Raw genomic sequence first — 14,281 nt, forward strand, 5'->3', positions numbered from 1 at the left:
GACTCTCTTCCCTTCCCTCAATTTTTGTCATCTGATTTTACAATTACACTGTCAAAGCTGATAATATTTGCACTCTATTTTATAATCATAATTAGTAGCCCACTCAGCTTTATCTATAGGTTGATTTAGTTTGCTGCAGATCGCAGTTTATACTACAATTACATTTCCATATGTGGTTTTTTGTTTTTTCTAGTGTTTCTAATTATTTTTCCTCTTGTACTTTTGGCCTCTTTCATACCCCAAATTATTTTAATATCTTCTATCATATCAAGGATCTGTAGAGTCTTCCTTTTGCTCTAGAAAACTCTCCACCAGAAGCCACTTCTCCCTTGCTTCAGTCTGAACTTTGTGCTTTCTTAAAGGCACAGTTGTCATCTTAGGACTTGACTGCTTTCCTGAACTGAATCCATTATTTAATGGATTCCACGTATGGAAGCCATTGCTTTTTGCCTTCATCTTAGGTCAGGTTCCCTAGAAGAAGTGGAAGCTCTTTATTTCTTTCTTTTTTTTTTTATTTTAAAAAAGATGACCGGTAAGGGGATCTCAACCCTTGGCTTGGTGTTGTCAGCACCACGCTCAGCCAGTGAGCAAACCGGCCATCCCTATATAGGATCCGAACCCGTGGCCTTGGTGTTATCAGCACCGCACTCTACCGAGTGAGCCACGGGCCGGCCCGAAAGCTCTTTATTTCTTAAAAAATTCTTTAGTTGACTGGTTAGCTCAGTTGGTTAGAGCACAATGTTATAACACCAAGGTCAAGGGTTCAGATCCCTATACTGGCCAGCCACACACACACAAACACACATACACAAATCCTCTGATAGTTATATGCATATAAATATCTTTCCCCAATCTGTGGTGTGTGCTGTCTTAGCTGGTGATATCTGTTATATTCCTACTTATATTTTAGAACTTAAACATCACTCTTCCTCCACATCATGTTAATTGTTCCAGCCTCTGAGACACAACAAGGATTTCTACATAACACTGTTTTCGTACTTAATTGCAATGCATTGTAAGTAGCTTCATTCAATTAACCTCCCTTACAGAACAAGTATCTAATTATTTTGCCCTAGCAGTTATCCCAGTGCCTGGCCATATTAAGTACCCAATAAATATATTCTGAAAGAAACTGTACTCCTGAAATTATAGCCATCACCGTTCACTCCTGCTATAATGGTCAGGGTTCTTAAATCATAAATACATAATTCTGGGTCATTTAAGCATAAAAGGGATTTATCAAAAGATATTAGACCACTTAAAATTGTTGAAAGCTGGGAAACAATCTTGATATAAATCTTCCAGGAGCAACCCAGAAGCATGGTATAGTAATGACCAAATAATGAAAACTGCTGCTGCTGCTGCTGCTACTGTTGTCGCCAAAAATTGAAAACCAGGAGAAGGACTTTGATTTAACCATTGTTGTCACCAAAACTTGCCCACCTCTGCTGCTACACTCATTGGCAAATGGAAGTTCTGGGGAGAGCCTGTTTCCTCACATTTTCTCACTTCCAAATCCTAAGTCTTGTGCAGATAAATCTGATTGTTAGAGCTTACTTCATATGACTGCATCTGAACTGTGGAAGAGGTGGGAAATTGAGTCCTGATTGTTCTATCAGGAAACAGGAGCAATGCAGAAATTGTCCCAAAATATAGGAAAGATGACAGGTAAACACAAATATGATAGATGTCATTATACCTCCCTATATGCTTCTTCAATACAACACACAATGTTGTCAACTACTTTAGTGTGTGAGAACTTCAGAGAGTTATAAGTATCTAGTATCTCCTTATTCATTTTGATTTTGACATGTCTTAAGTCATTAAAAGGGGCTCTTAAACTATATTTCCAGGTAGTGTGCCCCAATATATCAATACATTCTTACAGTCTTAATATTTGAGTTACTCATCTTTTCTGGCTGACCCCTAAGTTCATTTTGTTCCTCATCAAAAATGCTCTTTCTGAAGTCACTCAATTGTCAATTCAGCTTCCATTAGAGTATCCTGCAACATGACAGAATCGGGCAGTCCAGGACAGGGAGTGAATATGCAGAGAGAGGTAGGACTGAAAATTTGATTAATAATATCTTAAAATTGTATTGCACAGTCCAGTTTTCAATGCACTTTCTCATTTATCTCATTTGAACCCCTCCGCAACAATACACATAAAAGTTGTCCTGTCTTTGCTGATTAAAAAAGATAGGCTCAGGTTTCTCACTATTGGAATGAGAGTTTACAAAAGGCAAAGCGGGGAGGTTAGAATCTTCCATATAGTAATTAATTAGAGTTGGAGACATTAGTATGAACTCATATTTAGCTTAATATAGACACAGGTGGCTACATATAGAAATATTTACAGATATGTGTGCACACACAGGTTAGTATACATACATTGTTTCCTTGCTCTGTAGCTGCAAGGGCTTGGAAGCAACAATACCCCAGTAGCAATGAAGCCCAAATCTTGGTTTCTAAAACTGTTCTCCAGTGGAAGGAACCAGGCTGCTTGGAGAAAAGGTTGATTCTAGGTCTGGGGAAGGAAATATACAAGACGAGCCTGGAGCATTTTGTAGTGCTAGAAAGTGAAGAAGTGTTCCAAAACAACACAACACACATTGACGGGGGTATGTCAAAGGGAAACAGGAGCCAAATGGAAGAGCTCCCAATGGCAAAAGTGTCAATAATTTGAGAAGCAAAATAAAATAACATTGGATTATAACCAAAAGTATAAGTATCCCTGGGTCTACACTGATGTAAGTAAATGAATGAATGAATAGATGGGGAGAGATGAGACAAATCTCCCATGAAAAAGAATTTCAAATAATTTATGTAGATACTTCATCCTCAAAGAGGTGGAGCATAACTCCCCACTCTTTAGGTGTGGGCTACATATAGTGACTTCATTCAAAAGAGTACAATATGGAAAAGGGGGGTTTATCTGCTAAGGCTGCAATAACAAAGTACCATGAACTGGCTGGCTTAACAACAGAAACTTATTTTCTCACATTCTGTAGGCTAAAAGTCTGAGGTCAGCAAAGTTGCTTTCTTCTGAGGCTTCTCTACTTGGCTTATAATTCTTTTTTTCTTCCTTCCTTCCTCTTCTTTCTTTCTTTTTTTTGTTTTTTTTTGTTTTTGTTTTTGTTTTTGTTTTTGTTTTTGGTTGGCTGGCCAGCACAGGGAACTGAACCCTTGACCTTGGTGTTACAAGGTGGCACTCTAACCAACTGAGCTCACTGGCCAGCCTTCTTTGGCTTATAGATGGCCATTTTCTTCCTATGTTGTCACATGGTCTTCCTTCTGTATATGTCTGTTTCCTAATTCTCAGATACTGGGAGATAGGACTACAACACAAATTTTTGGGGTAATTCAATTCAGCCCATAGTAGGGGGGAGAAAAAATAACTTTATAGTGGAGAAACCTGATAAACACTACCTGAGCCAGGTGATCAACGTCAATATCCACAGTGGTAAGTAGTGATAATATGAACCTTGATATGATGTGATAAAAATGGCACTTTTCCTCAGGGTCTTCCTCACAAAAACCTATTACCCTAGTCTAATCAGGGTAATCCCAATTGAGAGACATTCTACAAAGTAACTGGCCTGAACTCCACAAAATTGTTATCCAAAACTAAATCTAAGAAACTGTCAGCTAGGAAGATCCTGATGAGATATGATGGCTAAATGTAATGTAGTATCTTGGATGGGATTCTGGAAGAAAAAAAAGGACATTAGGTTAAAAACTAAGGAAATCTGAATAAAGTATGTATTCTGGTTAATGATAATGTTCAATATTGGTTGATTAATTGAAACAAGTGTACCATATTAACATAAGATGTTAATAATAGAGGATACTGGTTGCTAAGTGCTATGGATTGAAATGTCCCCCAAAACTCATTGAAGCTTCATCCCCATTGTAACAGTGTTGAAAATTCAAACAGTATTCTCAGAGAGTAGGAAATCAGACTGTGGCAATGTGGAAAGGTGGTGACCTTAAGAGGTGATTGGATTGTGATGACTGTGCCCTCGTGAATGGATTAATCCATTCATGGAGTAATGGGTTAATGGTTTCATGGGTTATCAGGGAGTGGTTCCAATGGCTTTATAAGGAAAGCAACTGAGCACCTTAACTTTCCTGCTCATGCCATGCTCACCATGTGACACCCTGCATTGCCACAGGACTCTGTAGAGAGCACCCACCAAGGTGATCTTGATCACCTGGCTCAGGCAGTGTTTATCAGGTTTCTCCACTGTAAAGTTATTTTTTCTCCTCCCTGCTATGGGCTGAATTGAATTACCCCAAAAATGCACGTTGTAGTCCTATCCCCCAGTACCTGAGAATGTGAATGTATTTGGAGATAGGGTGTTTAAAGAGATAATTCAGTTTAAAATGAGGTCAACTGGACCTTAATCCAATATGGCTGGTATTCTTACAAGAAGAGATTAGGAATCTCTTCACCGCATGTACCCCCTGGACTGTGGACTTCACAGACTTCAAAACCGTAAGAAGTAAGCCTCTTTTCTTTATACATGACCCAGTTTCAGGTATTCTATTATAAACAACAGAAAACAGACTAATTCACAAAGCATATGGGAATTCTCTTTATTATCTTTGCAATTTTTCTATAAATCTAAAACTGTTCTAAAATAAAAAGTTTATTTAAAAAAAGAAAAAGCTCACATTGGCTAGGTGGCTTTCCCCAGGCTAGGGACTGGAGTCCAAGTCATTTGAATCTAAGTTGTCATCACTACTCAAGAGCTTCCACTACTACCATATGGAAGGCAGATGTGTGTTTGCAGTTGTAGGTATAGGCTGAGAGGGGCTAGCAAGTACTATAAAATTAAGTACTTCAGGAAGATCAAGGCAATATAAAGCAGGTAAGTGCTAGGAATTTGGGCAGAAAATATTTCAAGATCCAGAAAAATCAACTGATTGAAGAAATCAGGTGCCATAGAGCTAGGCATAGAGATGCAGAAGCTGTTCAAATAGCAGAGTCAGGACATAGGCTAGAAGACTGGGAAACAAAGAACCAGAGATCAGACAGATAGTTTAGGAGACATAAGATTAGAATCTAGAATTAGAGTAATGGGTATTGGGAATAAAAATAATAGTAATGAAAATAATTTACATTTACAATAGAGTTTACATTAAACATTTTCACATATTTCATTTGATCTTGAATTAAGTTTTGTACCTGTTGAGTTAACTACCTCCTTGCCCATGGTTGCCTTAAAGTGGGGCTAGGGCTAAGTTCACAGGTGAGGGGGAGCTAGGAAAACTGGCTGAAGCTGGGGAAGTGAAGCGGTGGGGAGCCAAGCAGGTCTTGATGCTTGCCTTCTGTCTTTCGAAAGTCTTTTAGGTCAGCCTTACCCTATTCTTGATGTTTTTCTGCTTCATAGCTTAGCTCCCTCATGCTGTTCCTCTACATGTCCTTTCATCATGAATGACCTCCCATCCATATCACCATTTGGACCTCTCACTGAGCTATTTGGAGTTCTTCCCCACCCACCCAAATGTCATCTATGTCCAGTACCTAGTCCTCTGAAACATTAAGTATAAGGATATGTAAAAGCCAAGTAATATACTATAAACAGTAACACTGTATTTTGCTGCTGTCTTTAGACTTGGGCCAATCTTACCGAATTAGCATTACTACTTTATGTGACCATGCAGCATGGACTGACTCTTCCCCTACCCCTGAAGCCACCCATTGCAGTGAGCTCCCCCAGGCCAGAGACCATATTTCATTCATCTCTATATCTTTACTAAATGCTGGCACATAATAGGCCCTCAATCAAGAAAAAAAATTTTTTTCAATTTGAATACAGCAGTGACCATCCTACTTCAAATTACTGGTTTCCCCACATCCTCTCTTCTCTGTTTAGTTTTTCTACATTGCACATTGTTATGGGTTGAACTGTGTTACCTCAAAAGATACTGAAGTCCTAACCCACAGTACCTATGAATGTGACCTTATTTGGAAATAGGGTCTTTGCAGATGATCAAGTTAAGATGAAGTCATAGGGCCAGCCTGTGGCTCACTTGGGAGAGTGTGGTGCTGATAACACCAAGGCCACAGGTTCGGATCCCTATATAGGGATGGCCGGTTAGCTCACTTGGGAGAGCGTGGTGCTGATAACACCAAGTCAAGGGTTAAGATCCCCTTACCGGTCATCTTTAAAAAAATAATAATAATAATAAAATAAAAATAATAAAAAATAATAAAAATATATATAAAAATTTTTTAAAATTAAAAATTAAAAAATATAAATAAATAAATAAATAAATAAAAATAAAAAAGATAAAGTCATTAGGGTGGGCCCTAATCCAATATGTTTGTGTCCTTATAAAAAGAGGAAATTTGGACATAGACACACACACACAGGGAGAATGTCATGTGAAGATGAGGGCAGAAATTGGGGTAATACAGCAGAAGCCAAGGAATGAATGCCAAATGCCTAAGAGTGCCAGCAAACCACCCGAGGCCAGGACAGAGGCATGGAACAGATTCTCCCTCACAATCCTCAGAAGCAACCAACCCTGCCAACATACTGATCTCCAACTTCTAGCCTCCAGAACTATGAGATAGTAATAAACTTCTGTTGCTTAAGCACAGTTTATGGTACTTTATTATGGCAGCCTTAGCATATTAATGCACATACTTACCATCTTGACCCTCTAACTTTATAATTGTCTGTCTCCCTCACTAGAATGTAAGCACCATGAGGTCAGAGATTTTTGTCTGTTTTGTTCACACATGAATCCTCAGCATTGTAGAACAGTGTCTGGCACATCACAGCTCTCAATATTGGTTGAAAAAAGCAATATCCTGAATACTTTGGAGGAAAGGGATTTCTACATAAACTTGGAATAGTTTTCATTTGAAAACAACTTACATGAAAATGTTTTCAATTACAAAGCAGTGATTGAGAATTTATTGATTTAAAATAAAATATACAATGTCCTCTGGCTACTCTTTGAGAGGGTGATCCTAAACAGTTGGAAGCTGGATCTATTGCAGGTTTCTATACTTTGCTCATGACAAAGTGCTTGGGACTGTGATATACACGTGTAAAGCAGAGGAGGCCATCCATCAGGGCTTCCCGTTGCTTCTTCTGGCTTTTAAATCTGCTCTTTTTCTGAATGAAGTAAGCTAAGGTCAAGAGTAGAAAACCCTTCTCCTCATCAACCTCACTACCTTCATCTTACTACCCCAAATATTTGAGTGATTGAATGCATGTGTTCAAGATTTTTTTTTTTTTTTTTTTTGGCAGCTGGTTAACTAAGCCCTTGACCTTGGTGTTACAAGACTGTGCTTTAACCAACTGAGCTAACAGGCCAGTCCCAGGAATTTTATGAGAATAATTCCAGTTTATTTTTCTCCCTGTGATTAAAAAAAAAAAAAGTATTTATATATATAAGAACTTCCAGTTTTTCAGTTTATTTCCTCAGCATACTCAGCATTTCTCAACAGTCCTAAGAGGTGTCATCTGAAGGGTGAGAAAACAGGAAAGAGCAGTTACCACCTTATACAAGGCACGAAGAAACTGCAAGTGGTAGAAGCCAGGGTTCCTAAATCTCAATCCAATGCTTTTTCTGTTCTGCAGGTTTTCTCTTTCTGTGCACATGTTTTCTCTCTCTCTCTTTCTCTCTTATTTTTTTTAAGATGACCGGTAAGGGGATCTTAACCCTCAACTTGGTGGTGTCAGCACCACACTCTCCGAAGTGAGCTACCTGGCCATCCCTATATAGGATCTGAACCCATGGCCTTGGTGTTATCAGCACCACACTCTCCTGAGTGAGCCACGGGCCAGCCCTACACATGTTTTCTCTTTTTATGCCTGGGCGAAGAAAGGGTGGGACCCAGAAACGTGAAAGAAGTTTGGTTTTAGAATGGGAAGGAACAGAGACAATTCAGAAGGGCTTTGCCATTCCCTCCAGCATTTCTGAGGAGACTGTGCGCCAGGGAGCAAGAGAAGGAGAGGTCTGAGTTCCAGGGAGTGAAACCTGGCGCATTTCCCTTTCAGTGAATGGTCTTCTTTCAAATACACATGCCAGGCACATGCACAACCAGGGGTCCCAGATGATGGTCTTGATAGAAACGGCCCCAGATTCCCATGACAGGCACTGGGCACTACTTATAGTTCAAAAAAATAAATGAGAGATGAGCACACTAAAAAGAGGCTGGAATAAATACACACACTCATATATAGATTATCCAACCAGTGGTGGGGAGGAGATATAGGGTGAAGAGAGCATGGAGCTGGGGGTGGAAAGAACATTTTCTTGAGCCTGATGTGCAAGGATATCCGTGAGGAGAGTGAGGGTTTTGACCTTTTGATACAGAGTTAAATTGCAGCTACTCACTTTCCACATAATTCCACCGCCAGCTTCAGGTGGCACCATGGATCTGACAATCACCAGGGGGGAAAACAGGATGGGAAAGAGGGCTGGGACAGAGAGAAATTGCACCTCTGCAAACGCCCAGGTGTAGGAAAAGAGGTGCCTGGGCTCTCCCCTGGGGGCATCTTGTTTTAAGGCTCCCTTAAATTTCCGTAGCTTAGAACCAGCACCTACCCTCTGGCTTCAGGAGACAACCCTGCTGCCTACTCCGAGATGTTCGGAGTGACCTTGGTGAACTTTCACCTCAAATTTTTGGTCCTGCACTGCCCAGATTCCAGGTCACTACTGTTAATAGGATCTTCTGGAGTTCTAGGTTATTCTTCATACTTTCAAGAAGACTTGCCCTCAATCCTCTCACTAGAAATGCTTGGAAGGACAGGAGAAGCAGCCTGGAGGCTCCCAGTCGTTTACCTGGACGCAGTAACAGCCCCTGCTATCGCCGCCCCTCCCTCGGGGGCTGGAATCTTCTGCACTGTCCAGCGCTCGCTTGGGCTGGGGGTGTCCAGGACGGGTGTCTGGGGCAGGTCTCCGTGCCTGGTCAGCGCGGGAGGCGGCGGCGGCGCTGGCTGGCGGGCTGACGACCTCGGTGCCCGCAGCCGATGGGAGGCAGCGTGAGCCCGAGAGAGCCCGGAGCAGCCTCGGTGGCAGCGCTGGAGCGCAGCCTCCTCCCGCTCCCACAATGCACAGGGCGGCGGCGGCGGCGGCGGCGGCGGCATCGCTGGCCGCCCAGGGCGTTGCGGCGGCGGCGATACCGAGGACCCTAGGCGCGCTCAGCGGCCGCGGCTGCTCGCGGCGAGCCCAGGAGCGATGGCGAGGCCCCCGCGGGTCGCCCGCGCCTGAGGGCCCCGCCCCGCCACGCCCGGTGCGGCCCGCCCTGCCCGGCCCTGCCCTGCTCCCTGCGGGCGGCTGCCTGGGCGCTTCCGAGTCGGCGCGGGCGGCCGCCCAGGCGAGGTGAGGCCTCGGCTCAGGCGGGGGTCGTCGGCGCGCCGGGCCCCGCCATGGCCGTGTCCGAGCTCTACACAAAGGTACGACGCCCCGCGGGCCCGCGCCGTGGGAAGGGCGCCGCCGGCCGTCGGGCTGGGGAGGGGGCGGGAGCGCGAGGGCCCGGACGGACAAGCACCATTCCCTTCCGCGCGTTTCAGAACCCCCGGCCCTGCCCGCCCGGCCGCCCGCCCGCCGCGGCATCTTCCTCTTTCGGGTGGTGGATGAGGCGGCTGAGGGAGGCCAGTCTCGGGGTCTCCATGCCCCCTGCCACGTTTCTCGAGCTGGGGGCAGACGGGTCTCTGAGTGGAGAGAGGGCCCGCGTGAATTTGGTAGGGTGGGCCTGGACCAGGATTGCCTAGCCCTCCTACTCGGTTTAGGGAAAATCCTGGCTGGTGGGACATGCTTGATGTGGTAGATCCGTTGGTCCCTCTCGTGGGGACACGCGCTTAAAATACCGCCTTGTGTTGGTATGCGGCGCCGCTTTTACCGTCAGCCAACCTTTCTGTGAGGTTATTGTGGAATCCTGCAAACAGTGGCCAGCCGATTTTCACCTTCAGCTGCCCGGTTTCTGATTGCTGCCCTGGGGTGGTGAGCCCCTCGGAAAGATACTGCCGGAAAAATGCGAGCTGATTCACGGGTTGAGGTGGTTGGTACACATTTGTCGCTGGGGGTTTGCAACCTGCGTGCAATCCCTTAGAGGCTTGTTAGGCTCCATGTCTTCATCATCCTCTGTGGCGAGCCTTTTCCTTCTGGGTTTAGCTTAAGGAAAGTGGCAACCTTTTCTTTCTTAAACTGACAGCAATATTTTCTGGATCTTGTAATCTCTGAATGCAGTATTTTGGAGACCTGTCCCTTTGCAGACTGTTCTGAAAAATGTGTCTTGGGCAGTGTGTGGTGCTCTTTGTGAACATGTGTAATCATATAAATTCAAACGGAGGTAGGTGTTTCCAGTTGACAGAATTGCCTTAAGTTTTCAAGTTCACATTCCAGCAAAATCTCCATTTAGGATCATGAAGTCATTGCTTCCATAGGTGACCCAAGTTAAGACCAGGGCCCAAGTTGCCGCATGTTATAGAGGAAAGAGATTTGGACTCGGCATTAAGAGACCTGAATTCTAGCTGGGACATTTTTGCGTAATAACTCTGTGACCTTGGACAAGTCACTTAACCTCTTTGGTTCAGTTTCCTCATCTGTAAATGGAGTTAATTATACCTGCCCTACATCCCTTACAAGCTGTTGTGAGGATCACAATTAACAGTAGTTGTGAAAACTTTTTATAACCTTTACATTTCCCTACAAATATGAGGTATATGATTCATTTATTTAACCATGAAATGAGGCACTTGCGTGAATCATTCTCTGGGATCTCTTTCTAGCCCCAGATTCTAGGACTGCAAAGTCGGAACTTCTCTCTGAACCTGGTAATTTCTTTAGGCAAGTAGATCTCTAAGGTATGAATGAGTACAACTGGAAACTAAAAGTTACTTGATTAACAAACACTTATATCGTGTTCTGTTTTACAAATTTTAACTCATTTAATCCTCGTAATGAAAATATGATGTAAAATCTAAGAAATAGTCATTTTCACATAAAGAGGTATCAGTCTGTAAAGATTTCTTAGTTACTTTGTTCAGGCCCTCTCCCTCCAACTCTTCTCTTGGTGAGCAGTGCATCTTTGAGCTGCCTGACTAATAGCAGGCTGCTTAACTAGGGACTGATTGGATAATAAATTGCTGTTGGATTTTGGATCCGCTTTTTCCCCCCAAGATAATCTGGGAGATAAAAAATGAAATGATACTGTAATCTTTAAATTGTAAGGTTGTGAGCTTTGCTCCCAGCTTTATCACATCTGTTTTAAAATTCACTTTTTAATCATTTTAAAGACAGCTGGTTTAGACATCAAGAAAGAAAAAAAAAACTGGTTTATACATAAAGTTGGGGTTTAAGCTGCCTTCTCCTAAATACACTTATGCCTGAGAATAGTCTGGTCACTTGGCTATTTGTTGGCAAATTCTTTTTGTGAATGGGCCTTTGCTTAATGACAGGCAGAAATATTTATTGAGCATTCTGTGTGTCAGGTACTCTGCTTAATGTTGAGAGGTTCTAACAATCAACAAGACACATTCCTTTCCCTCAAGGGGCATGCAGTCTGCTTCTTATATTCATGACCCACACTGAATGAATCTCCAAGGGCATTAACAACCAGCAGACAGCTGGTATGGTATTTATTAATAGAAGTTAGGGAATGGGTTGGGACATGGGGAAAGTTGGAATGATTCCAGAGATTAAAGTTGAGGTAGTCATTATTAGGGGATGAGGAAATCATTAGAAGCAATATCAGAGGATAAAAACATGGATCTTTCCTTTGCAGAGGATTACAGAGAAGGAAGTTATGGGGTAGATTACAAGGAAAGATGTATTAACGACATGCCATAATTATTGTATTCAACATTGTGGTTAAATCTGAAAAGTGCCCTCTTAAAAAATGTCATTGAGAGCTTAAAGGCAGATTTTGATGTGTGATACAGATCAGCTTCTATTACAATGAAGGGCAAGAGACTGTTCAATTTCTTCTTTTTAGCTAGAATGATAATGGTTTTGTTGCAGTAGTTTAGCAGGGCTTCCATTTTGTAAATTTTTCCAGCAGTATAAACATTTTAAGGGCAATAGCTAGGTCCCTGGGATATAACATTTCTGGAAACTAACATTTTGGTTAAAACGTGTTTGTTGGGTTTTTTTAAATAACAGCTATATTGAGATATAATTCACATACTATACAATTCTCCAATTTAAAGTGTATAATTCAATGGTTTTTTGTATATTTACAGAGTTGTGGTTGATTTGTTATTAGGTCCACCTGTCTTGTTCCCAAAGAATTGAAGGCAGCTGTGATATCTCATTGCTTTTGATTTTGAAAATATTTGCTAGTCTTGACTTGCCATTGGAAATCTGTATTATAACGTCACCCAAAGGTGCTTTCAGCAAGTACAAAGGATTCAGCATTTGTGGAGCAGGGGTTAGCTGTTAGATCTAGAAAGATCACCAGCAGCAATGTAATGAATGACGTGCTTGTCCTCCTCACATGAGGTTCCCAGACAGCATGGGTAGCACCATTAATGCTGTGGAATGGCCGAGGTTACCTGAAGCTGTTTAATTAGGAGGTCCGCATTGTGTGTTAAGATGCTGAGTATTGTAACAATAATAAATGCAAATAAAAACAGTGCAAAAATAATAATCTAAAACCCCATGTTTGCACAGCCATATAAACTTTCCTAGATGAAACTGCTGATTAGGCCAGTAGATTGTACAGTTGTAACCTTCCTTTCCCACTGTATTCCCTCATACCTACTGAAGCCACATGGCCTAGATTTTTTTTCTGGGATAGTTCCATTTTTATATTCTATGCCATTGTCCCTTCAAACCATCAGTCCTGGAAATTCTAATATTTTCATGTTGAAACTACATTTCTCAGACTGCTTCCAGCATCTTAAAACAGAACAGAAATCTCATCTTTAGTCATATGACTTAATTTGGAGTTTGGCAAGCACATTCGCCGTCGTCAAGTCTCCTGTTACACATCTTCCATTTGTATTTCCTCCTGCTGACACTATGCCTGTTAATGGCACTGCTATTCTAATCTTTCAGGTTGGAAACCTCAGCATCCTTTTTCTTGTCTTTCACATTCTACTTCTTTTATACCAATGCTAACTTCACTTGGCATCCAGCCGACAGTTCAGATTCTGAACCCCCCATGAGCACTTTTTCCCTGTCTTAATGACCCATCCACATTTCTATCTTATTATAGTTGTTTGTGTTTATGTTTATCACTCCCACCATACCATGAGCCCCCTGAGATGCTGTTTTGGTCATTTCCTGTAGAGCCTAGCAATGTCTTACACAGAATAGGTGCTTATTGAATATTTGTTGAATGAATGAATGAACAGTGGAGGGACAAATTGAAAATAATGGTTTGGGATACTTAATCCACTTGTAGTAATGAAGCAGGGTATAAAGAAGTGGTTAAACAAGCAAACACATTTTCAGGCATGTTGAAAGGATGAGTAATAGGAGAACTGGGAGCCAGGGAGACCAAGGAGACTGCTTCAGGAAACAGAATGTGAAGTCTGATCTGAGGCATGGGCAGAACATGTGGGAAAGAAGGGGACAAATATGAGAGACAGGTCTCTGAGATGGATTAGATATAGGATGGAAAGGAGAGGGAATAGGATAAGATAATGCCAGTAGCTCCAGCCTTGGAAAGTGAAAGTTAATTTCTATTTCATCATGAATTTTTATTGCAGATTCTGTGGAACTTGAAAGCTACTCAGAAATACTTCTTTAAACTGCTTGAGCAAAGCAGAATGCCAATGATTTCCTCTTGAAATTCATTACTATCTCTAGTAAGTGTGAAAATTCTGTGTATTGCCCAGTGGTTAAGAGTACAAAAAGGTTCTAACTCTAATGAGAGTTGCTACTGCCAGATAAAATAGTTTAAATCTTCCTGGTGCTTGTAGCTTTTTAAAGTAAGGGAAAACTGGAGGAAGCTCTATGAATGGGGTTCCAAGGATTTAATTACAACCTCATGGAAGGAGTGATGGGAATGCTAACATTTGTACTGTATAGGAGAATACAGGAGAGGAGAGATGATTCCCCTCCGAAGGTAATTTGGCTTCTCTGTTTTCCATTTTATGATGAATTTTTCCTTCATTGGGAGAATTTAGGGGTAGTGGCCCACTTGAGGATAAAGTCAGATTTATTTGTCTCCAGGCAATTCCTAGTGAAGTGCACTGTGTTAGTGGAAGAACAAACTTCTGACTGATCTATAGAGTAAGGACTACCCCTAGGCAAAATATTGCATGGGCAGCTCCAGTTCTCCCACCCACCCTAATAGGCCTGT

General features: G+C 42.1%; 1 protein-coding gene across 5 annotated transcripts in view; it reads left to right on the plus strand.

The window, feature by feature from the left end:
* Window positions 1–9,346: 9,346 nt before the first annotated feature.
* Window positions 9,347–14,281, plus strand: part of MYO5A (myosin VA) — a 187,007-nt gene continuing 182,072 nt past the window's right edge. For all 5 annotated transcript variants that reach the window (XR_010022885.1, XM_063088963.1, XM_063088966.1 and 2 more), the window contains exon 1: window positions 9,347–9,425. Coding sequence is in view for 4 of the 5 variants with exons in the window: in XM_063088963.1 (XP_062945033.1) it covers window positions 9,399–9,425 (27 nt within the window). In the remaining variant the exon portion in view is untranslated. The remainder of the gene's footprint in view (window positions 9,426–14,281) is intronic.

Source organism: Cynocephalus volans, chromosome 3, assembly GCF_027409185.1.
Source record: "Cynocephalus volans isolate mCynVol1 chromosome 3, mCynVol1.pri, whole genome shotgun sequence".
NCBI lineage: Eukaryota > Metazoa > Chordata > Mammalia > Dermoptera > Cynocephalidae > Cynocephalus > Cynocephalus volans.